Genomic DNA, 24,982 nt, shown 5'->3' on the forward strand with positions numbered 1-24,982 from the left:
TTTTTTCTTCAGCAAGACTCTTGCTAGCAGAACTGCTGAGGAGCACCAGCCACCCAGGGCACAGATCCTGCTCATGGTGCTAGTACATTAAAACACACGTACACATGGGATAATTATATATATTTAAGATTAAGCCTAGCACATTTAGCACCAATTTCAAACTGCACTCCTTGCAGTGCGAGATCCAGTCCTGGCAATAAGTAGGGGGTGGGGGTGGGTGTCTGCGGAAGACCTTTTCCAAATCTACTTCGAAAGCGTTTCGTGCTCTTGCTCCTTGCCCGTTTATATTGCACACCGTGTCCAATGCTGCAGAAATGCAAAGAGCCCGAGAAGGTAATATATTCTCCCTCTTATCAAAGAGCCTCATTTTAGGATCCCCTGGAAATGCCTGATCTCCTCCAAAGCCTAGTGGGGTCACTCAGAACCCACTTGTCATGCAGTACAAGGAGAAAAAAGCTGGTGGGGTGAAGCTGAGCTCCGGAATATGCGGCGATGACAAATCACCAACTTGGATGGCTTTAAAATAGGATAAGACAAGTTCATGGAGGAGGAAGGAACCTCGATGCCCCTGAATACCAGTTGCAGGCTTAAAATGAATGTTGTACTAGCTAGCTCCCTAGACAAGGCATCTAGTTGGCTCCTATGAAGACACGATTTTGGACTAGATGGGTCTGATCCAGGGCTCTTGGTTTATCCTTTCAAGCCTCTCGGAGGACGTTTCCAGTCTCGCACCCGTCCAATAGCTGCTGCCCCATTTTTCGCTGCAGCAAAACTGTACCTTCTCAGCAAAAGAGCATCTTCCCACAAAGGAGTCCAAGGGCAGGGCTTTGCCTGTCTGCAGAGCACCCGCTGTTCTACTTCTTGACACCCGGCAGACCTTGCCTGGCAAAGCCATCTTCTTCCCAACCAGGGCAAAAAGGTCACACGAGTGAGTCAAGATGGCTAAAATGTTTTGGTCCCGGAGAAAAGGGACGGCAGCCTTCTGGGACCGCCGCGTTTAGCTACGAGGATGCAGCAGTTGTGCGGACATTGACGTTCTTTGCAAAGGGTGGGGGGAAATGGCAGCCTTTTGCATCGTTGGCCTCAAATTTGTTATAGCAAATCCTGCCCTCCCCCCGAGCAACTGCAGGTATGGGTAGAGGTGGCAAAGAGGCCAGAGGGTTGTGGCAAGGGCTGGGCGGAGCAGCCGCTCTGTTGAGAGCGGATGTCTCACTGTTGCTTGCAGCCTTCCTTCTTGTCCCTGGGTTTCTGCCGGCCTACCTTCTCTGGCTGTCGTTTTGTAGGGGACACAAAGGCTGGTTCGCCGAGCTCATCTGGGTAGTCGAAGAAGCTGCCCGCAGGGACTGAGTGTCCTCCTGGGGCAGCAGCGGCTAAAGTGGTTGGACGGAGGAGAGGAGAGAGAGAGAGATCTGTCTGTAATGGCATCACCAGCAGCAGCATCCCCACATCCCAAGCGAGCCAGCTGCTTTGGACTACAATGCCCATCAGCCTCAGCTAGCACGGCCAGTGCTCAGGGATGATGGGATTTGTAGTCTAGTAACATGTGGAGGGCAGCAGACTGGAGGAGGGTGCTCACAAGTCTGTTCCCTGCTGTGCTGATGAGGCAGTTGTGCTATACCCAAGACGGCTGTAGGAGAAGAAGCTTCCTCCGTTTGCAGCACAGGGAGAAGGGATCTGCTGCAGCTGGAACCCATGACCCAGAGATGAAGGGTCTCCTGCTCTACCGGCTGAGATAAGGGGGAAGATAGGACAAGAACCCTCCCCAAGGCAACGAGGCACACGGACATGGTGGTGCTGGGGTGCCAAGCACCCAGTGGAGCAGGCTGCGAGCACCTTCTTCTTGCACAGGAAGCGCTCGCATCTCGTTGCAAAGCCTTTTGGTAATTATCACCACTGATAATCTTGGGATCATTCATGGGAGCCAAAGAGGGGTTTTTTGGAGGGAGCAAGTGTCGACTCGGGGATGACAAACAGAATGATAGGAATCAGCAGCAACTTCCAGCCTTCCGGGTGCAGTCGGGGAGGGATGGGAACAGGGGAAGCTGCTGCCTTAGACACTAACTCAGGCCACTGGTCCATGCAGCTCAGTGCCGCCTACTCTGGTTGGCAGCAGCGGCTCACCAGGGTTTCAGTGATGAGTTTTTCCCTGCTCTACTTGGGCCTTGGGGCTACCCTTCCCCATCAACTGCAGCTGGGACAGCTCAGTCAGTAGATCATGGGACTCTTCATCTCAGGTCGTGGGTTCGAGCCTCACAGTGGGCAAAAGATTCCTGCGTTGCAGGGGGTTGGACTAGATGGCCCTCAGTGTCCCTATAACTCTAAGATTCTGACTGGCCTCCAAATGGCCCCAGCCTTTCGTTGCAGAGGGTAAACGGGGCTGGAAAACCATGTTGTAACATCTAGCCATGGAATTGAAGGACAAGTATTAAATGTTATTTTTTAGTGTTTACCCTTTATGGAGCACCTGAACGTGGAATTAGATCTCACTGTCGGATCTGGACCGATCAGAACTGTGGCTGGTTTGTTTATGAAAAAGGATATCTTTAACATCCTTCATTAACACAAGGCAGATCAGAGAACAAACGTAACACAAGTGAATGTGCACCCTGACTACACTACCATAAGCACTTCAAAACGAACATAGAGGACAGAGAGAGGCTGCTGGGGAGGGCAGGAGGGGCTGCTATGCTGTCGCCCACTTAAAAGATGGTGCCCAAGCAAATGTTCGAAGCCCTCACCAACACCTGCTTGCCCCCTGGTGGCCACTCTTGTGCGTAAAAGTAAAGGGACCCCTGACCATTAGGTCCAGTCGTGGCCGACTCTGGGGTTGCGGCGCTCATCTTGCTTTATTGGCCAAGGGAGCCGGCATACAGCTTCCGGGTCATGTGGCCAGCATGACTAAGCCACTTCTGGCAAACCAGAGCAGCACACGGAAACACCGTTTACCTTCCCGCTGGAGCGGTACCTATTTATCTACTTGCACTTTGATGTGCTTTTGAACTGCTAGGTTGGCAGGAGCAGGGACCGAGCAACAGGAGCTCACCCCGTCGCGGGGATTCGAACCGCCGACCTTCAGATCGGCAAGCCCTAGGCTCTGTGGTTTAACCCACAGTACCACCCGCGTCCCACTCTTGTGTGTACCTGAGGTCAAAGGGACACCCCCGTCCACAGTCAGCCCTGGGAAAGGGCTTGCAATCCCAGAAGAACCAGCTGCATTACCCACCTCTGGAGCAAAGGGCAACCATTCCAGCAGGGGCCTCTGCCCTCTGGGCCCTGAAGGTTGGGTCCAGGTCCTCTGCGATATTCCGGCACAGCTGCGGCCTGAGGGACAACCTGCAAGAAAGGACAGGACACTCGCAAGTTCTTTTCCCCTCCAGTTGCCCTGGCAGCTCTTTGCGTTCCCTCCCAACCTGCCCCCCCCCCCATCTCTCGGGAAATCTGGTTTCTAATAAAGACAATAAATGGGTCCCGGAAGTGAACTTTTAAAAGAGAGAGAGAGATAGACAGCAGAATTTAATAACCATTTGAATAATTAAATTCATAAGGGATCTTTGCAAAGTTACCATCTGAGCAGCACTGACCTGATGTCCGGCTGACCTCCATGGGTGGGCACCTCTGAGCTGTCTGAGGACCAGAGTCCGGTTGGCGATGCGGCTCCGCAGCTCTCTTGCGCCTCCTTCTGGTAAGAAAGCAACACGGCGCCACGTAAGACAGACCCTGAACCGTTCTGCCTGCAAAGGGACTAGCTGCTCTCTTTCGGACCTGGGTGTGAACTCCGGAGGTCTGCTCAGCCGCTGCAGGGATGCTGGTGCCACCCCACCCCACCCCCGTGGTGCTTATATCCCAACCCTCTGCATAGCCCACAAATAAGCTTTGCTCATAGTAAGCCAAGCTGAGGAAGAGGAGAAGTCATGGGCTCAGGGGCAAATGGCAATTTTCGTTTTGGAAAATTCCAAAGGCCAGCTGAAACGTCGCCAAACAGCAAACCCGCTTTCGAGTCCAGGTGGGGTGTTAAGCAAAGTGGAGCGTAAGCAAGAAAAAAGAAACTGGTCTGGCGCCAAAGTCACTGTGCCTGCGCTGGTCAAAAGTTTGGTTTTGCTGTACAGTGGTACCTCGGTTTACATACGCTTCAGGTTACGGACTCTGCTAACCCAGAAATATTACCTCGGGTTAAGAACTTTGCTTCAGGATGAGAACAGAAATTGTGCTCCAGCGGCATGGCAGCAGCAGGAGGCCCCATTAGCTAAAGTGGCGCTTCAGGTTAAGAACAGTTTCAGGTTAAGAACGGACCTCCAGAACAAATTAAGTTCTTAACCCGAGGTACCACTGCATTGTCATAGGGCATAGAACAGGGGTCCCCAAACTAAGGTCTGTGGGCCAGATAAGGCCCAAGGGACTCATTTATCACACGTATGGGCATGCGCTCCCCTGCCATCTGGCCCGCCGTGTGATCAGCGCTGGAGACACCGGCCCGAGGCGCGGTAAGTTTGCTGACCCCTGGCATAGAACCTGTCATTAGGAGCACCCTCACTTCAAGATTTGCTATGCATGAGGAAGGTGCCACTGCCAGCTCCAAGCTGCTGGGTCCATGCAGAGGCGACTTTTGCCACACACACCCAGCTGGGTCACTTACCTCTTGGTTGGGGCTGCTACTGGGGGCTGCCTCCTCCATGGTGGTGCCCTTGCCCCTTGCCCCTGTCATGGCCTTGTTCCTTCTGGGGGATCTCCATTGAGCTTTTAGTTCCTGGTCCTGCATGTAGCGGGCAATCTCCTGCAAGGAGGATAGAGAAGGGAGAAAGACCTTTTTAAAAAAGGCAAGTCAATATCTCTCATTGAAGGTATTTCTGTCTCGGAGCCCAGTGACGTTGGCCTTGTGAGGCTTTCCAAATGGCGTCCCCCAACCACCCACCTGTGTTATACTCTCACAAGCCCTTTGGTTGCTTAGCTCCAGGATGTACCCTAACAAACTGGCCTTGGGCGGTTTCTGCTCCAGATGAGAGGATTCGAAGTCTTTCAGTGTCCACAGAGGAGAGTTGTTTTTTTAAAATAAATTTTATTAGTATTTTCCACACAACAACAACAACATGAAAGAAAATAACAATACACAACACACAAAAATCAACATTCAAAAACTAAAAAAGCAACAACAACAAACACAAAACAAAAAACCCAAATCCATATCTTACAAGTTAATATTATAAACACTAAAACAACAACCACAAGACATTGACTTCCACCAATCCCACAGCACCTCCTTTATCTCTCATTGTGTCTTCCTGTTTTCCACAGAGGAGAGTTGAGGCATTCGTAACTCGACAGCCCACACTCCAGGCCCAAATGCACCTACCACACTCCAGTCTTTCCTGGCTCAACCCTGAACCAAAAAGGCCCAGACAAATAGGGAGGTCTTGGGGCTCTTCTGAATGGGCGCACAGCCGTGAGTGGGCCGAAGGGAGCCCCCCACCCACAAAGCAGGCATCTTCAGGCAAAAGGACCCACAAAAGGACTCAAGGAGGGAGGGAGGGAAGAGGTTGGTGGAGCAGGGCCTGAGCAGCTTACAAGGCACTGGGGGGAGGACAAACTGGCTCTTGGGACACTGCTTCACACTCAGAGGAGGGTGGGGCAGAGGGCAAAGAACCCCCCAGCAGCAAACCCTCGCTCTGGTGCCCATGGTGAGAGCAGCTGGCTTGGCAGCACTGTGGCCTCAACTGCGAGCCAGCCAGTCACGGTCCAGCTTGAAGGAGGGAGGCTGGCTGTTTATGGAGGGAAGCGAGAGAGTTGCTTTCATCCTTGGATGCTGTTGGAGCTGGGCTGGGCCGTCACGCCAGAGCTGCTTTGATGCCACCCTCTCCACCAGTGGGCAAGCCCACAGCTGCGACCCCCCCACAAACCCCAAAGCCCTGCTGAGCCAAGCCGAGCGAAGAGACCAGCGATCAGCTCCTTACCTCATCCTGAGCCACCTGGGCTGCCCTGTAGTCATTGTGGCGTTCCCGGTTCTTCCTGGCTTTCTGCATGAGAGTGAAAAAGCTAATAAAACAAGGCGGTACAGAGAAGATGGAAGAGGAGGAGCTCTGTCCGCACCACAAATCCTCTTTCTTTCTTTCTTTCTTTCTTTCTTTCTTTCTTTCTTTCTTTCACAAGGCATTTCCAATACAGAGGATGAGCCCTGCTCTCCCAAGGAAGGAGCTACAAGTTCTATTCTCACCCGGGGAAGGCAAAATAACACCTGCTCCTTTTCTGAGGCGCCCTTGTAATTCTGATTCATGCCGGAATATACAGGAATATATAAACGCTGCCTCAGGCCATTTGCTGGGCAGCTGCTGCCAGCCAGGATTCAGTGGTGCCTGGCTCAGTACAAAGCATCTTCCCAGGCGGTGCGGTTGCCTTTTGGACAGCTTCCTTTATTATTATTATTATTATTATTATTATTATTATTATTATTATTATTATTTGAATTTATATACCGCCCTATACCAGGAGGTCTCAGGGCGGTTCACAGGATATAAAATAAAAATAAAAGCAATAACCTAATAATGCCCCTCCCCAAAGAGCCACATTTTACAGGGGTATGGGATGTTGATCAGGTCATCCAAAGGCCTGATTAAAAAGGAACTTTTTTGCCTGGTGCCTAAAGGTGTATAATGAAGGCACCAGGCAAACTTCCCTGGGGAGAGCATTCCACAGATGGGGAGCCACTACAGAGAAGGCCTGTTTTTGTGTTGCCACCCTCCAGACCTCTTGAGGAGGTGGCACATGAAGGAGGGCCTCAGAAAATGATCTTAGGGTCCGGGTAAGTTAATATGGGAGGAGGCGGTCCTTGAGGTATTGAGGTCCTGACCTGTTTAAGGCTTTATAGGTAAAAACCAGCACTTTGAATTGGGCCCAGAAACTAATCAGTAGTCAGTGCAGTCAGACCAGGATCGGTGTAATATGCTCAGACCGTCTTGCTCCGGTCTATACACACACAAACAAACACTTTGGCACTGGTGTTTCGGGGGCCCACCTTATCCTCTGCGCTCTTTAACAACATCCCTCTAGTGGTGCAGCAATAAAACCACTAGTGCATTTGCAAAGCTAAGCAGGGTCCGGTATGGTTTCAACTTGGATGGGGGACCATATGTCGAGATTTCTGCATTGCAGATGGTTGAACTTGATGGCTCTTGGAGGTCCCTTCTGACTCTGCAGTTCTATGAGTCTATTAGAAGTCAACTGGAGGGAGGTCAGCTGGGGATCTGGAATGCTGATGACACTCGGCTCTCCCTTCCTTGTCACCAGAGCCCACTGCAGGGGTGCTGGATGAGGGCCAAATGACTGAAACTGAATCCTGACAAGAGGAAGCCACTGTGAGCAGAAAGTTCTCAAGTGCAGGAAACTGGTACTTCTCCTGCTTTGGAGAGCACTGCCCTGAGAGATTCGGGATTTCAACCATTTCATGCCAGTCTGTATTTGGCTTCCAAGGACCTTCCCCTCCCCCAATGCTCCTGGGGCCAACACATCCCAGCTTGAGATTTACAACCTTCAAGGTACCGGGCAGTTGTCACAACCCCCCCCCCAGATGTGAAACCTTAAAACCTTCACATGCTCTCTTTATTTGACAGGCCCAGTTTGTAACAGGCAAGAAAGTGCCCCTCCGCCTCCAGCTACTGCTGCCACTCAAACCTTAGTTCCTGGCCCAGAGGAGGAGGAGGAGGAGGACAAAATGGACGCTCACCAGGCGAGCCACTTCCTCAGCTTGCAGCTCCCGGGCTAGTTCTTCATCTTGCTGGAGCTGCTGCTGGTTCTGCAGTTCAAGTTCAGCCATCACCCAGTTTAGGGGCCCGAGGGAGTCATCTGAAGACACACACAGAGAGAGAGAGAGAGAGAGACAGACAGGAATACACACGTGAAAAATGGAGTCGTGGGGAAGGAAGACGAAGGAGCAGCTCTGCATGTGCTGCTGGTTAAGCAAGCTGAGAGCTCATTGCAGGAGGTTGCCCCTCTGCTGGCAGCTGAAGGCCAAGGGGAGAAACAGGACCACCCAGCTGAGGCTGGCCTGGTTCCCTTCTGAAAGGCTAATAATAATAATAATAATAATTTATTATTTATACCCTGCCCATCTGGCTGGGCTTCCCCAGCCACTCTGGGCAGCTTCCAACAAAATATTAAAATACAGTAATGCATCAAACATTAAAAGCTTCCCTAAACAGGGCTGCCTTCAGATGTCTTCTAAAAGTCTGGTAGTTGTTGTTCTCTTTGACATCTGGTGGGAGGGTGTTCCACAGGGTGAGTGCCACTACCGAGAAGGCCCTCTGTCTGGTTCCCTGTAACTTGGCTTCTCGCAGTGAGGGAACCGCCAGAAGGCCCTCTGTGTCCGGGTGGAACGATGGGGGTGGAGATGCTCTTTCAGATATACTTCCAGCGCTTTCGTGCTTGGAAATTTCCCACGTGAAAACGGTGCCAAGATTTCCCAGTCGCAGGGTGGTGTAACGCCAAAGCCTCGGGTCCAGAGACATCCCCGAGAGCCGGGCGCTAACTCTGCACCAGCCTTTCCCAACCAGCTGCTTTCCGGATGCTGGTGGGACTACAGCTCCCATCAGCACCAGCGATGGCCAAGCAACGGAGGCACCAGTCTTTGATCCCATGTATGTTGGGATGCCCTCACAAGACTTGTGCCACCTGCGCTCCAGTTGAGGACGCAAGTTGCAGTCAGACGAAATTTGGGAGGCCCTGCGTGTCTGGTTTGCGGCCCCCGGAGGGCCCCAGAGAAGCCCCTCCTCTCTGGAGCAACCCTCACCCCTCCTCCAGCTCCAGATACCTTCTCCTCCTTCTTGCTGTGTCACACTTGAGCTCCTGAGCCACAGCTGCTGTTTCTTCTGCAGGCTCTCCTCCTCCAAGTCCTGAAGCTGCTTGGCTATTTCCTGTGTGGAGGAGAGGAAAAAACTCACTGAGAGGGGATGGAAATGGAATTCCAGAGCCAGGCTTCACCCTGCCACTACTTCGTGGTGCTTTTTGTCTCCCATTCAGCTGGCAGAGAAAGAAGACAATGGAAACCTGGGGTACTAATTGTGCCTCTGTGGCCTTATTTCCCACCCCACCCCGCTTGCAAAGGAGCTACTGGAAAGCAGCCTTAAAGTGCACTCCTCCCAATGGTTCTTGTGGAAGCAAGGCTTGTTGATGGCTCCCGGTATTGACAGAGAGCCTCCCTCAATGAGATGACAGGAGTTGCTGTGAACTCTGCACTGCAGCTGTCTCCTGCCCAAAGCTGGAATATTGTGCCTGCTTTTATCTTCTGGAGAACATTTTTAAACCAGAGGGTGAAATGCTGTTCTGGACCTGAGCACCGTCCCTCCACTCAAGCCTTCATCTTTTTCAAAGTTCCTTAGGTTGTTTTCAAGCCAACATTCAGCCAGCCACAAAAAAATGTAATTTTATACGTAAGAATTCTGATCGGCTGAAACCATGGAGCGGAGATGGCATTTTTATTTTTCGTTCTGTCCGCCTGATAAGGAAATTGGTTTAGAAGAGAATATTCTATTGGGGAAGCTTTTGTTCCAGAGGAACTGTGGAAATGGGCAGAGGGCTTTCAATCCCTTGTGAGGGAGAAGGGGCTGAGGAAAGTCCAGATTTGGGACTGCTGTTCTTAGAAGGCAGGCAGAGCCTCTTCCAGGGATCTCTGTCACCTCAGGTGCCCCCGCCAGCTTTGATCTCTTGCTTTTGTTCCATTAGCCAGACAAGCAGCAGCTCCACCAAACTGCTCTTTCCAGGCTAATCCTATTTGGAACCGAACAGCCTGTTCTACATATTAAAACGTCGCCCTCAAAGCGGTTTGCGGCCAAGCTGCCCTTGGCCACTAATGGCAGGGAGCAGGCAGAGGTTTTTGCAAAGGTGAAACTCTCATTTAAGTGGGTTTCCGCAACGCTCCACAGTGAACGGCCGGCTTCCCACTGACCAGCGAGTGGAGGAACAAGGAGGTACAAGAACCCAGCCCAAGTCAGCCAACAAACGCACACTGGAAACATCCATAAGATAGCAGCCATTGGTTCATCTGCCTCCAGATAAATCTCTCTTTCCAGTCCTGCCCATTTACACTGTTCTACGGCGTTTCCGTGCGCTGCTCTGGTTCGCCAGAAGTGGCTTAGTCATGCTGGCCACATGACCCGGAAGCTGTACGTCAGCTCCCTTGGCCAGTAAAGCGAGATAAGCGCTGCAACCCCAGAGTCGTTCACGACTAGACCTAATGGTCAGGGGTCCCTTTACCTTTAACCCCCTGAAAACATTCTGATTTGTTTGCAGTGAGGATATGCAACTTGATGTCAGTCCATCATTACTCCCCCCACTTAACTTGGGCGGGGGGTGAGCGGACCCAGAGTCAAATTGCTGCAGGGTGTGCTAGACCCAACTAAAAATAATCTGCCTTTTGGAAGGACCTGCTAGGCAGCCCACCCTGTCCTGTTCCTGCCGAGAGGGGGCCAAAGGAAGCGAGGGAGCCTGCCACCTGGCTCCAGGTGTTCCTGTTACCTGGTCCTTCTCCTTCCTCTGGCAACTCTCCTCCGCCTCCCTCCGAATGTCCTCCTGGATGGCACGAGCGATTTCGGAGTCCCGATCTTCCCTGCATGTGATGCGGGCAGGAGAGGGGGAAGGAAGAGGCAATTAGTGAAGCAGGAAGCCTCTGTCCCCGTTGTGTCTGGGCCTTGCTAATCACCAGATGCACGAGAGAGGGACGGAGCAGGAACTTCAGAGGGCCTCCTATCTGACCTCAAGTGTACAGGAACCTTACAAAGGCACCTGGGGAGTTACAGAGAGAAGTCATCCATTGCCTCTAGCATACACATCTGCACCAGGTGCACACTTTAGATATCAACATGTTCCGTATGCTCTGTCCGCTTGCACTGCAGGTGCAAAGCTCGCCACAAGCAAGGTCAGACACAAGCTCTGTGGGCTTGTAAGGCTTGCCTCCCCGCAAAAGAGGCAAGCAATAGAGCCCCAAATTCTTCTGCAGCTCAGATTATGACTGGAGTTGCAGAGGGCGGAAAACAAACCTCAGTTTATGTCCCTCTCAGCCTCAAAGGACAGCTTGATCTAATCTGGGCAGGGACAGTCCAACATCTGCCGTCTATGCTCTGGTAACCTCTAGGTTAGATTTCTGCAACACATCATATGCGGGGCTGCCTCTGAAGATGGTTTGGACACTTCAGCCAGTGCATAATTCAGCGGTCAGTTTGCTCACTCCGGAGCAAAACAGTCTGAGCATATAACGCCAACTCTGGCTCAACTGCACTGGTTGCCAATCTAATTCCAGGCACAATTCAACATGCTGGTTTTGACCTATAAAGCCTTAAACAGCTCAGGACCGCAATACCTCAAAGACCACCTCTCCCACCTCTGAGACTCAGACCCAGAGAACATAATCTGGGATGCTTCTTCTTGTGCCCCTCCCTGAGTGGTCTGGAGGTGCCAACATGTGAGCAGGCCTTTTCCGTGGTGGCTCCCCGCTTGTGGAATGCTCTCCCCAGGGAGGCTTGGCTGGCACCTTCATTACATACCGTTAGGCGCCAGGCAAAAACATTTCTTTTCTCCCAGGCCTTTGGCTAATTAAACAACCTATGGCCTTTTAAACTTGGGAGGGCATTGCTTTTATTTGTCACCATGTTGCATATTTTTGTGTTTTTATATTGTAAACCACCCTGTGACCCTGGGGTGTAGGGCTGTATAGAAATTTAAGAAGCGAATAAAATGAATAAAAAGAGGCTTGGAAAAGAGTCCTTTCAGAATCAGTCTGCCCCACTTTCCCCACATCCAATCCATGCTCATCCACAAATGTGGGTCTCCAGCTGTTTTTGGACTACAACTCCCATCATCCTTAGCTAGCAGGACCAGTGGGAACTGTAGTTTGAAAACAGCTGCAGACCCAAGCTCGGGAAACACTGGAAGATGCAGCCGCAGCAGAACCAAGACTAGGCCTTGTCCATCCCACTGGGATGCCTTGCCATAAGCATCGCCATAACTCTATCTCCTACCCAAAGCAAGAGACACCGCCACCCTGCAATAAAGTTGGGACTCCAAAGCAAACCTACAGTTCCTTCTGCTGCTCAGAGAGCTGGTGCTTCCTCCTGGCTTCCTCCTCCAGGTCTTGAAGTTTCTTGGCAATTCGGATGTCCTTCTGGACCAGTTGGTTCTTCTGAATGTTGGAAGTGTAATGCTGTTCAACTGCAAAGAGATGGAAACTTCACTGTGTGGGTTGGAATGGAAAGGCCTCTTTCGTCCTCCTCTCTCCTCCCTTCCCCACCTTCAAGGGCATCTCCAGGTAGGGCAGGGAAGAAAGACTCCCTTGTCTGGAACACTGGAGAGCTGCCGCCGGTCCATGTACGCAGGATTTTGAGAGAGTTCTGGGGGGGGCCAGTCACAAAATGGCTGCCACAGAGGAGGTATGGCCTAACGCAAAGGAGCTGCTGCAGGGCATGTGTGATCCTGCTTCAAGAGACGCACTTTCAGGGGGCAACGCTCCTCGGACGGCCTCTCCAGGCACTGGGCAGAAGGGGGAGTGGAAGACTGGCAAGATGGAGCAATAGGACTCTGAGGTAGCAGCCCAAACAGGTGGCGCGATGCCAAGCTGCTCATCTGACTGGATCTCTTCCAGATCCTGTCTGCTGGGCAGTACAGTGTTACCTCGGGTTATATACGCTTCAGGTTACATATGCTTCAGGTTACAGAGTCCGCTAACCCAGAAATAGTGCTTCAGGTTAAGAACTTTGCTTCAGGATGAGAACAGAAATCGTGCTCCGGCGGCGCGGCAGCAGCAGGAGGCCCCATTAGCTAAAGTGGTGCTTCAGGTTAAGAACAGTTTCAGGTTAAGTACGGACCTCTGGTACGAATTAAGTACTTAACCCGAGGTACCACTGTAGCTGTTGACACTTTCTTGCCCTCTCAAGGGTGCTTGGTGAGGAGAGACGGAGAAGGAAGGCTCTTTCCTCTTCGGCCTGCCATCCTAACTCACCACCCCTGGGTGCCATAGACAAGAGCTGCTTGGCTGGCAAGCCAGCTGCTCCCACCACCCCTGGCAGCCCTGATCTTAGCTGCCATCCATCAGCTCCATTGACAGGGTGTGGGTGGCGAAGGGGGCGGCACCGGGGGAGGTGGGAGAAGTGTCCTCTGCCTGGACCGTGTGCGTCACTGCAGCGGGGAATGACGTCGCGGAATGATTCATGGGCATCCGCTGTGGCAGCCAAGACAGGCTGGGGTGGGCAAAGCAGCCCATCTGGGTCGCAGGAGGAACCGTCCCCTTCCAAAGGGCCGCCAAAAGGAGTCAACCTTGAGAGCGTCCCTGGAGAGAGCGGTGCCTGTCAAGCCTGTTCCTCGTTAAAATCTGCAAGGTTGATTCACTGAAGCACTAGGCTCCATTTAATTAACAAAAAAAAAAAAAAGGCTGTAAAAACTCTGGCTCCAACAGGCACCCTGTACTAGGAAAACTAAATGCGTTTCCAAAGGATGCCTTGAGCATGAAGGACGGACCTATTTCCAGGGATCGTCTGAAGGCCTCTAAGTGGGTGGTGTCAGTGTTTGTAAAAAGCAAAAAAAAGAAGGAAAGGGTTCTGACCTCCCTTTGTCTCCTCAGCCTGGTCCTCGGACCCTTGTCGGCACAAAAAGAGTCCACGAGAATATCCTTGCAGAGTTTTATTCCTAAAAGTCTTTGTGCAAAACACGACTGAATAACTATACACACCAGCACTAACCAACCAACCAACCCAAACACCAGCCTCAGCACAAACTAACATTTCTCATATATACAACTTGGTGCAGGCCGCTGAGTCATGCTGACCCAGCTTTATTCGCATTAAAGAAACAGAGGCCATTTTAGCCGTGACAGGTGGGGTGTATGCGGGGTTTTTTTGGGGGGGGGTATGTTAATACTCCAATGCTAAAGGCAGAGGGCCTTCTTAGTAGTGGCACCCTCCCTGTGGAACACCCTCCCTTCAGGCGTCAAGGAGATAAAGAACTACAAAACTTTTAGAAGGCAGCCCTGTATCAGGGAGGTTTCAATGCTTGATATTTTACTATGTTTTTATATACAGTGGTACCTCTGGTTACGTACTTAATTCGTTCCGGAGGTTCGTTCTTAACCTGAAGCACCAGTTTAGCTAATGGGGCCTCCCGCTGCTGCTGCGCCGCCGCCACGCGATTTCTGTTCTCATCCTGAAGCAAAGTTCTTAACCTGAGGTACTATTTCTGGGTTAGCGGAGTCTGTAACCTGAAGCGTATGTAACCTGAAGCATATGTAACCTGAAGCCTATGTAACCCGAAGCGTATGTAACCCAAGGTATCACTGTATCCCGTAAGCTGCCCAGAGTGCCTGGAGAAACCCAGCCAGGTGGGAAGGGTACAAATAATAAAGTTGTTGGGCCAGGGGCCCAGCCAGACCAGGTAGATAAAGACCCCAAAAAATTCCAAAACACTGGCCAGGGAAGGCAAGGCTGGGCTTGCTCTGAGCCTTTGCCCCAAGAAAGAGGAGCAGGAAGAGTCCCATCAGCTCTTACTCTCTTGCTCTTGAAGGCTGTAAGCCAAAGCGCCATCTTCCAGGACAGCAAAATCTCGGCAAACTGCAGGGGGAAAGAGAACACACAATTAAACAACAGCAGAGCCCAGTTCTGCCAATATTTTCGTTTATCTGCAAGTTTCCTTACCCATCCATCACACCAACCATTGCAGCTATGTAAACAGGGAAGGCCTTTTCAATTATAAAATAGGGGGGGAAGCCATTAAAAATGGAAACAGAGCAATGCAAATCCAGCAAAATAGGCCAGATTAAGGTGGTGCATCTCAGCAAATCTCAGCACCCAAGAAGGCCGGTAGGGATGTAGAGGGATTTTCAAATGTTTGGGGCCTAAATTGTTTATAGAGCTCTAAACACAAATGTGAGCAGAACTTTTAATTGGGCCTGAAGACAAACCAGCCACCAGGGCATCTGTTTTAAGATAGTTGCGACTGGATAGCCAGCCAGCCAGTCCTCTGGCTGCTGTGTTTTGGACCGAGGAAGCTCACAGCCATCTGAAACAGCATTTGGAGGAGGAATGTTTTGTGTAAAGGTAAAGGTAAAGGGACCCCGGACCATTAGGTCCAGTCGTGGCCGACTCTGGGGTTGCGGCGCTCATCTCACTTTATTGGCCAAGGGAGCCGGCGTACAGCTTCCGGGTCATGTGGCCAGCATGACTAAGCCTCTTCTGGCGAACCAGAGCAGCACACAGAAACGCCGTTTACCTTCCCACCTATTTATCTACTTGCACTTTGAAGTGCTTTCGAACTGCTAGGTTGGCAGGAGCAGGGACCGAGCAACAGGAGCTCACCCCGTTGCAGGGATTCGAACCGCCGACCTTCTGATCGGCAAGTCCTAGGCTCTGTGGTTTAACCTGCAGCGCCACCCGCGTCCCTTATGTTTTGTGTAGTTGCTGCCAAATACTTATAACCCCGCAGAGCATCAACGCTGCCTCCAGGACTTCCATTCTGCCTTCCTAACTGGAGGAGGAAGAGGTGGCAGTGGCAGCAGCACTGAGATGACTGTGAGCTGCGCTCCCTTGGCAAAAAGGCAGCCAGCCTGCCCAAGGCAACAGGCGCCTCTTTGCAGGAGCCCTGCCAGAATCTGGGTGTGTCCAAAGTAGCACACCCAGTCCCTGCCCACCCAGCCATTCCACAGCTACTTGGCCGACAAGTCAGCACAGCTTAACAAGGTGTTGAAAGATCTCTGTCTACACGCACCGTTTACGCAACACAAAGAGAAAAAGGGCGGGGAGTGAACATGGAGGGCCGCACCTCTCAGCCTAAACTGAGTGCCGTGGCAAATGCCAGCTGGGGAGAGTCTTTATGATGTGACACTCCCCCCCCCCCCAAATAAGCCATTTAGGCCTCAACCACACTGCAACCAAAGGACGGCAAATAAAGTTTGCCCATTGCAAGGGAAAACCTTTTCCAAGGTGGCAACAAAGGACCATGTTGGGCACGCCAGGCCTTCTTGCGCCTGGCAAAGCTCTCGTTTGCTCAAGAGTGCCAGCCAGCCTTGTCACAGAACCCGGCTGCTTGCCGGTGAGGGTCACATTTGTGCTGCGCAAAAACAGCTTCTGCTTCCAAAAAATGAGAAGTCAGACACACCCAGTCTAGGGAAGTTAGCCCCCACTCAGCATCTTTACTCCTCCAAGTGAGTAAGGAAGTCAAGGGCTCAAGTGGTACCATTTTGGGAGGAGGGGGCTGCCCAAAATCTGTACAGTGGTACCTCTGGTTACAGACGCTTCAGGTTACAGACTCCGCTAACCCAGAAATAGTACCTCGGGTTAAGAACTTTGCTTTAGGATGAGAACAGAAATCGTGCAGCAGCGGCATGGGCTGCAGCAGGAGGCCCCATTAGCTAAAGTGGCACCTCAGGTTAAGAACAGTTTCAGGTTAAGAATGGACCTCCAGAACGAATTAAGTTCTTAACCCGAGGTACCACTGTATTCCTTTTTCCGTACCACTGAAAGAACGGATTAGAATTGGAAGTCAGCAACTAGAACAATCATCAATTAGAATTCAACAACAGGCTGGAATTGGAGTTGTGAGAGGAAATACTCCTTCAAAGGCAACCTGTGGGACTCATTGCCACTGGATGTTATTCTGGTTCCATTAATGTGGACTTGCCTCTTCTGCAGAACGTCTGAGAAGGGGGGGAAAAGCCACCACAGAAAACACAACTCTGGGTTAAAGGTGGTGGTGGGGCACTTTGGTGTGGATATTGTAAAAAAATAATAATATCTGCCTGTGTGAGCAGCACTGAGGCCACAACCAGCTGCCCTGTGGAAGCGACCCAGGGGTGCCCGGAAGTTGCTGCTCTTTTAGCAGAGAGGCCCTGAAGAATCTCTTCCCAGAGGCAGCTGAAGGGTCAAGCGGCCGCAGGTCAGTGGAAACCCCGCCGCTCTGAGCTTCGCTTCCCCGAGTGGCTCTCCACTCAGCCTCACGACCTCATTTCCAGCTGGCATCGCTTTCCTCCTCCTTCCCAAATTACATTCATTTAATCCTTTCCCCGTCCCTCTCCGTATCGCATTACAAGGTGAATAAGGGACATGTCACGCATTATAATTACTGGCCCGGAATCAAATCTCGGTGGCGGAAAAAATGCGCCCCTCCCCAACACTGCAGCACTGGGGGGGGGGGAGAGCAAGCTTCTCTCAGAGGCCTTGGCTATGCCCATCTTGGCAGGTGCTTTCTGAGGCCTTCACAATCGTCATCCTCACACAATTCTAGAGGAGATCTTGGCAGGACAAGGTGTAGCAGCTGCCCCTGGTCCAATACACCTGAAGGGCACCAGGCTGGGGAAGACTACCCTGGTTAACTGGGCCACAGGGGGGGATTTTATATATATATATATATATAGGGCGGTATATAAATTCAATAAATAATAATAATAATAATAAATAACAACAACAACCCACACCTTTCAAGGTTAGAAATTTCACGCATTTCAAGCTGCAAATCAGTAAAGTGGGATTATCACCCTCAGAGAAGCTTCACTTTGTGTTTCCTAATACACACACACACATACACACACCCCAAGGTGAACTCCTAGCTTCTTGCATGGCTTACCTTCCTGCACTGGAGGCAGGCGGGAGGTGTCAATCTGAACTTCCGTCATCTTCAGAGACCGGGCTGTGTTCTCATGGACTCCTGAAAAGGCAGCCTGCAAGAAGAGAGGCTACGAGTTACTGGGATTGGCTAGTGATGATAACCTAAGTGGGTTTCAGAGATGCTGGAGGAGAAACCCTTCCCATTGAATAAGCCCAGGTTATCTATGCGGCTCTCTCAGGGAGGTTCGCCTGGCAAAGCCTGTCGGTGCTGACAGGTGAGCACGCTCCTCCAAAAAACTCTCTCCCAGGGCCAACGTAAGAGGAAATGCTTCTGTGTAGAGTTCTCCGAGCCCGGGAACAAGAGATACTCCAAAGGGTCCCCAAAAAACTCTTGTGCAAGGCTTTCACTGGTCCTTCTAGCTAGGGGTGATGGGGGTTTGTAGTCCAAAGACAGCTGGAGGCCCAAGTTTGGAAAACCCTGATTTAGGGAAGGTGAGGGTGAGAGAGAGAGAGAGAGAGGTGTTCTTATAATCTCTAGCTGCCTTCCAGTTGTCATTCTAAACTGCAATCCCCACTCTAAGCTGCAGGAGTTACAGTCCCAAACATCTGGAGGGCATTGAGAGAAAAGAAGGTGTGTGAGCTCATGATCAACACTGGGCAAACGTTCCACTTGATCACATCTATACCCGGCCCTTCCTCCCAAAGGAGCCCAGTGCTGTCTCCCTGCACCTCCTGCTGCCAACATGGTGACTGGCAAAATGGGTGACCCAGAAGAGGATGGCACAAAGGCATGGGGTGGCTTCCAGTTGCTGCCAGCCTCCAACGGGCAGCTTGCCTTCCCCTCCACCAACACAGCCACTGCCCCACGTGTCTATTCCCCTTTCTAAACCTGCCGCCATCTTCTTGCAGAAGCAAATTCCACAAGTTAAAATTGCACACTCTGCGAACAGCGGCTCTTTTATCTCGCTCGGATCTGCTGGCTGGCAAGTTTCACTGGGTGACCTGAACTTCTAGTATTACGGTGGGTGGGTGGGTGGGGAAGTTGTCTCAACAGGAATAATGGTAGCTTTACCCTTACTCCTCTGGGGAGTTGCCTCCATAGTCCCAACATATTTTTGATTGCTCCGCCTTTTCCTACTCTACTTTTTGAAATGGGGGTGGGGAAAGAGATGCAGGGCTCCAAATGCAGCTGCTGCACCAAAGATTTGCCTAAGAGCATTACGATACTGACAGTTTTATTTTCAGTCCCTTTCTTAATAATCCCCAGCATGGAATTAGCCTTTTCCGCAGCTGTCGCACAGTGTTTGCACTAAGCTATTTGCCACGACTGCACAGCACCCTCTGGGGAGAGTCACAACAAGCTCCGATTCCCTCAGGAGGCAGGCAGACAGACTGCACTTTTTACTTTCCTCCTTTGCAAGAAATACTTATTTACTCCACCCTCTGCTTACTGTTCTTTAATTAGTTACTAACTCCTAAAAAAGGCCTATTGTCTTATCCTATGACTGTTAAATGCATTTGATTTAATTTGCTTTTGGTGAAGTGTTTCTTTGTCAAAAGGTTTTTGAGTGTGCTTATTATTACATTTCTACCCCGTGTTTCCTCCAAGGAATGGTGAATGGCCCAAGCTTACCCAGTGAGCTTCATGGCTGAGAGGGGATTTGAACTCTAGTCTCCAAGTTCATAGCTCAACACTCTAACCACTAGGCTACGCTGGATGTCAGACGACGTATACAACATCTTCTGGATTTCCCTTACCCACGTGCTCCCTGACTCTTCTTCACAAACGCTTAAAAGGTTGCTGAGGCAGAACTTCCCTTTACAGAAGCCTTGCTGATTCATTCTCAGCTAGACTTGTTCTTCTATGTGCATGATCAATTTTGTCTTTAATTATGCTTTCCACCAATTTACCTGAAACGGACATTACAATTGATTGAAATTGACATTACAATGCAATTTCCTGGATCCTCCCCCTGCCCCTGGATACAATAAATAAATAAATAAATATACATGTTCAGCTGCCTGCCTTCCAGTTCTCTGCTAAGGGGGAAGATTTTAGCAAGAGGTGGGATATTTTGAGCAAATTCATATCCAAATCCTGCAAAAAAATACATAGATGTAAGTCCCACTAAACTGTAAGAAGATCAAACCTATCCATTCTTAAGGAAATCAGCCCTGAGTGCTCACTGGAAGGACAGATTGTGAAGCTGAGGCTCCAATACTTTGGCCACCTCATGAGAAGAGAAGACTCCCTGGAAAAGACCCTGATGTTGGGAAAGATTGACAGCACAAGGAGAAGGGGACGACAGAGGACGAGATGGCTGGACAGTGTTCTCGAAGCTACCAGCATGAGTTTGACCAAACTGCGGGAGGCAGTGGAAGACAGAAGTGCCTGGCGTGCTCTGGTCCATGGGGTCACGAAGAGTCGGACACGACTAAACGACTAAACAACAGCAAGAAGTCCCACTAAACTCACTAGGGCTTCAACATACACATGAAGAGGATTGTGTTAAGAACCCTACTTAGATGAACACCATCAAGACTCCAAGATTTGCCAATTTGTCATTTGTCCCTAGAATAGCCCTAGACCATTTCTAGCCATGTGTTGCTTTTCAGCATAGCTGAACAGAGATTCTACTCTTGTTGCCCTTGATGGAAGAAGAGCAGCTGAACTTATGACCTAACACAGAAAAGTGAGGATGAAATATACTGCCAACAGACAACCCCAAAACCACTCCACACAAAATCAGAAGGTGGTTCAAAGCTTTATATAAAACTTACCTGACTCGAGGTAGGCACATGGAAGGTGCAGTCACAAAAGACCCCTGACCTCTCTCTACCAACCTCCCCTTCATCGAGGCTTGTTCTGGTCGTGCAAAGTCTCTGCTCATTCCTAAATTTAAACAAACTCCCCAGTGGAGAGCTTGAAGACTGTGGATTCCTTCTGGAAATAGCAGCCAGAGAGGAATGCAACTTTTCCCAAGTAAGGGCATATGAATGTGCCCGGTTGATGTGGGGGGGGGGTCTACTCTCCCTATGTGCCTCATATTTTTTTCTGTAAGACTGCAAATGTGAAGCGCTTCCTCTCAGGGAGACAAAGGGTGGGTAGAGCTTCTCCTGCTCAATTTCTCTGTATCGTGGCTCCATCCAGACTTCCCTTTATTCTGCACTCGCTGTATTTTGAGTGCTACCAGGTTTCCCCTCTGTGTTCACAAAGCTCATCTCTGCCCAAGGTTGGAAGAGTGAAGACACCCCAATCTTGCCAATGTCCCCCGGTGAACACACAAAACAGGTAACAAATCTGACAATAGTGAAGCTGTGCAAATGTGAAACACATGGTGTGTGTGTAGTAACATGAACACATCTGCAATTGCAGAGTTGCAACCCATTCCCAGCAGGCTCACTTCAGCCCCGACTTCTCCATCAATTAACCCAGCGCTTGGAAAGGTAAAGGTAAAGGGACCCCTGACCATTAGGTCCAGTCGTGGCCGACTCTGGGGTTGCGGCGCTCATCTCGCTTTACTGGCCGAGGGAGCCAGCATACAGCTTCCGGGTCATGTGGCCAGCATGACTAAGCCGCTTCTGGTGAACCAGAGCAGCACACGCCACAGCAGTACCTATTTATCTACTTGCACTTTGATGTGCTTTCGAACTGCTCGGTTGGCAGGAGCTGGGACCGAGCAATGGGAGCTCACCCCATCGCGGGGATTCGAATCGCCGACCTTCTGATCAGCAAGTCCTAGGCTCTGTGGTTTAACCCGCAGCGCCACCCGCGTCCCTCCAGCACTTGGAAAGTCTTTGCCAAATCCCCTATATCATAATCCCGTTTCCTCCAGACCCCCAGAACATGAGCAAGGCCCCTCATAGGAATCCAAAGGAGAGTATGCAAGAAACCTGGCAACCCTAGAAGTTAATTGAAAGATATGCAACCGTAACACACACACACACACTGTTCATCCAAAATGATTAAACGGCTTGAATTTTGTCCCTCTAGCAAGATGCTCTTGTGAAGCAATGTAAAGCCACGTTAAGAGATGTGTAGTTGCTTCTCAGTGGAATCCCCTGCAGATACTCCAGCAAGCAAGACCAAGGGAGAAGGGGAGCAGATAACCTCCGAGCAGCTAAGATCTATGATTTGATAGTGGAACAGAGACTGAGGCTACCTTTGAAGCCAGTGGGCCCTCGTTCACTGTGGGTAGAATGGGCAGCCTCCCCCAAGGGACTGCTGCAGTTGCAAATTCCTGCAATGAGCAGCGGGGGTGGGGGTGGGGGTGGGGATGTGGATTTCAACTAGGTGACCTCTACAGCCCCTCTAGGATTTTTAGTAAGCTGCCATTTTGGGTTTGGTTTTGACTTCATGTTATCTGGGACATGACTGGACCCTCCTTTGCTAAAATATATAACAGGGGGAGGAACTTTGCACATGGCCAGTAGCATCTCTGTTCCTTTTAAGGTTCTCTGCTGGCTGCAACCCTTCCCAAGGTTCCCCAGGTCTCACCTGGAGATCCGGGGGGGGGGTTTGATTTTTTTGGGGGGGGTTGCATGCAGACAGGCTGACGGCAAGATTTATCCCTTTCAGGAGGAAGAGGCGGCACTCTGCACATGACCAGAGGATTACAGCGAGGCAATGCAACCTGGCAGGCATGCGACCCATGGTGGGAGGGGGCATAGCCACGACCCTGGTCCCTCCTCCCCCTGCCTGGCCTGAGCTACCCTTGCTGCAAAGCCCGGAGGGGAGCCCCGCATCCAGGTTGCCGCGCCAGGTCTCCACTCTTGACCGTGATGGACACCGCCCTTGTAGGACGCCGGGCACTTGCAGGACGCCGGGCCAGAGAAAGGCGGGACCACCTCGCAGGGCTGTTGTTGGACGAAGCCCCTCCGGCCCCTCCCTCCACCTGCTGGGGAGGGGGCGGCCACCCCAAACCTCTCATCCAAGACGCATAATGAGAAGGGACGAGGGAGACCCCCACCCCAAAACCACCCACCCAAGTACTTACCTGCCTGCCTGCCTGCGCGGCCAAGGCACTCTCGCCCCGCCTTCTGGTGGGCAGGAGGCGGCGGCTCTGCGGCTCCGCAGGCGGATGGGAGGAAGGAAGGAAAGGAGGGAGGGAGGCTGGGCGACGCCTCCCCCGCCTTCCTGGCCCCGCCGAGCCCCCCCGCAGCCCCTGTCCACCCACCCACGGGGCCCACCGCCTTCCCCGGTCCCGGAGGCCTCCCCAAGGAGCGCAAGAAGGAAGGAGGGAAGCGGGCGGATCCGGCTGCAGCAGCGGCGCCTACCTCGTCCTCCTGCCCGGCGACCGCTTGGATAAGCGGCCTTGCGTAGGATTAAAGCAAGGGGAAGAGGAGGCGGAGGAGGAAGCGGAGGCTGCAGCCAGCTAAATTTACTCAAAGGAGACCCATCAGAACGAAGGGACCCCAGGCGTTGCCAGGCGTAAATCAAGCAAGTCGTAGAATTGTAGAGTTGGAAGGGATCTTTAAAGATCTAGTCCAACCAACCCCTGCAGGGGATCGAACATGCAACCTTGGCACGATCAGCACCAGGCTCTAGCCAACTGAGCTGTCCAGGTTCCTTCCTCCACGAAAAGCCCCCCCCCCCAATTTAAGGCTGCAAGCGAGATAAATAAAAATCCTTAACTAAAAGTAGGAACGATCAGAGTATTTGAAATCGAATCGCTCGCTGAGGTCGCTTGGAAGATGATGTGAAAGGCTTTCAGCAAATGCAAGAAAACTTGTTTTAGTTTAGGTTAAAAAAAGAAAGATGAAAAAAATGTGTGTATGGTTCGAGTTATTAACTACCATCCTACCAGGATCCAGAGCGAATTTGTCTGAAGTTTGTATGGCTTTAAAGACGATTGCAATAAGGTTTATTATAAACAAACAAAATTTATGTTTGTTATGTTTGTTCGTTTTGTGTTTTTGTTTGTCGTTAATACTGTAAAAACCAATAAAATTTTTGGAATTTTTTTTTGGGGGGAAAAAAAATAAAGACGATTGCAATTCGGCAGTATATAAGATGGTCTAAATACATAATTCAGATGTGGGTGAACACATCTTGGCATGAGGGGAGTGGTCCTGGACCTCTTGAAAGAGAGGGGATCCCACCACTCCTGAGAAGAAAGTTCAGTCTGGACCCAGTGACTTGTGACAAATACCCTCCATGGGGGAAAGGCGATTAAAGGAGACAGTGGCAAGACAGTTGCAAATACTCTTGGGTGAAACGGATCACCTTGTCCCTTTTCAGGCTGGGTCCAGGCCTGGCTCTTTAAAGGCCTGAAATGTCCTGATGGGTGAACTTTATGGGGAGAAGGACAAGGGGAGTCCCCCCCCGTGGTGCTATTTTTCAAAAAAAAGAGGTGCCAGAACTCACCTTGAAACGCCTCCCTTGTTCTCTTATTATGGCAATGGTGCCCACCTGAGAGGTGCCGCCGCCGGAACTGAGTTCTGGCTGAATAAAAGCCCTGGCCACCCTATTATTCTTGCTTGATCTCTCAGCAAATATTCCACTGATGGTGGAATCTTCCTGAACTGACTCTGTTAGATGGGTATTGAGGAGGGTCCTTGTTTTACCAAAGGGGGCATTTCCAAGTGAGTTCCAGCACCTCTTTTTTTCCCTAGACAAATAGCACTGACACTGGGTGATTATTATTTTTTGGGGGGGGAGCAGCAGTTGTACCGTGGGGTGCTGCAGGGTACCATCTTATTCCCAGAGCTATTTAACCTCCCACATTCACCATTGGGAACAATCATTTGGCGATCCGGGGCACAGTGTCCTCTGTGTGCTGGTGGAACAATTTCTCCGTACCATCTGAATCAGAAGAAGCTGTGCAAACCTTGGGCCAGTGGCTGGACTCAGCGGTGGGTTGGAAGAGGGCCAACAAACTGATTCTGAATCCTGGCAAGGCAGAGGTGATGTGAGTGCCCAGTTTTCCAGCTGGGACAATTGCCTGCATACTCCCCTCTGAAAGAGTAAATTTGTAAACCCAGGGATTCGCCTGCATCATCTGTGTCGCTAGAAGGCCAGCTGTCCTCCTATATGGAACTTGCCAAACTGACTGGGAGACTCCGAGACCAGAGAGAAGAGACGGTGGAAGAAGACTAAAAGAAGTTTAAAGAATACTTGGAAAAATAGGTTAATATTTAAATCTTAGAATAGCTTTGGAAGTGGATATAGGCTGTAGGGTTAGAAGTAGCAGATAGTGTATTTTAAAAAAGTATTATTTGTAAGTGATAAAATGTGAAGATTTTTAAGGTAAAAGTAAGTGTGATAAAAAAATGGTTAAAAATTATGATAAACTGCTAAAGGTGAGGTAAAATGAAAATCAGATAGGGGGGACTTGGGGAAGCTCACCTAACAATGTTTAGAAAAAATAAGGATAAGACAAGAATTTGTTTGTATTGTTTGTATTTCTGTAACAAATAAA

General features: G+C 50.7%; 1 protein-coding gene across 9 annotated transcripts; it reads right to left on the reverse strand.

The window, feature by feature from the left end:
* Positions 1-105: 105 nt before the first annotated feature.
* On the reverse strand, positions 106-23,365 carry LOC310769467 (uncharacterized protein). Of its 9 annotated transcripts, none has more exons than XM_083628871.1 (13): positions 22,839-23,365; positions 18,104-18,167; positions 17,581-17,674; positions 14,511-14,573; positions 12,054-12,186; positions 10,498-10,588; positions 8,774-8,897; positions 7,712-7,830; positions 5,946-6,008; positions 4,634-4,771; positions 3,582-3,679; positions 3,224-3,333; positions 106-1,370 (listed from the first exon to the last, which is right to left on the reverse strand). In XM_083628871.1, the coding sequence occupies exons 3-13, from the start codon at positions 17,627-17,629 to the stop codon at positions 1,210-1,212; spliced, it is 1,149 nt and encodes a 382-aa protein (XP_083484997.1). In that variant the 5' UTR covers positions 17,630-17,674; positions 18,104-18,167; positions 22,839-23,365; the 3' UTR covers positions 106-1,209. The 9 variants fall into 9 exon arrangements, with proteins under 9 accessions (XP_083484997.1, XP_083484995.1, XP_083484998.1 ...); XM_083628869.1 differs by lacking the exon at positions 22,839-23,365 and adding an exon at positions 22,559-22,655; XM_083628872.1 differs by lacking the exon at positions 18,104-18,167.
* Between the last annotated feature and the right edge of the window lie 1,617 nt (positions 23,366-24,982).

This window comes from Podarcis filfolensis (assembly GCF_964270895.1).
Source record: "Podarcis filfolensis genome assembly, chromosome: 8".
Classification (NCBI taxonomy): Eukaryota; Metazoa; Chordata; class Lepidosauria; order Squamata; family Lacertidae; genus Podarcis; species Podarcis filfolensis.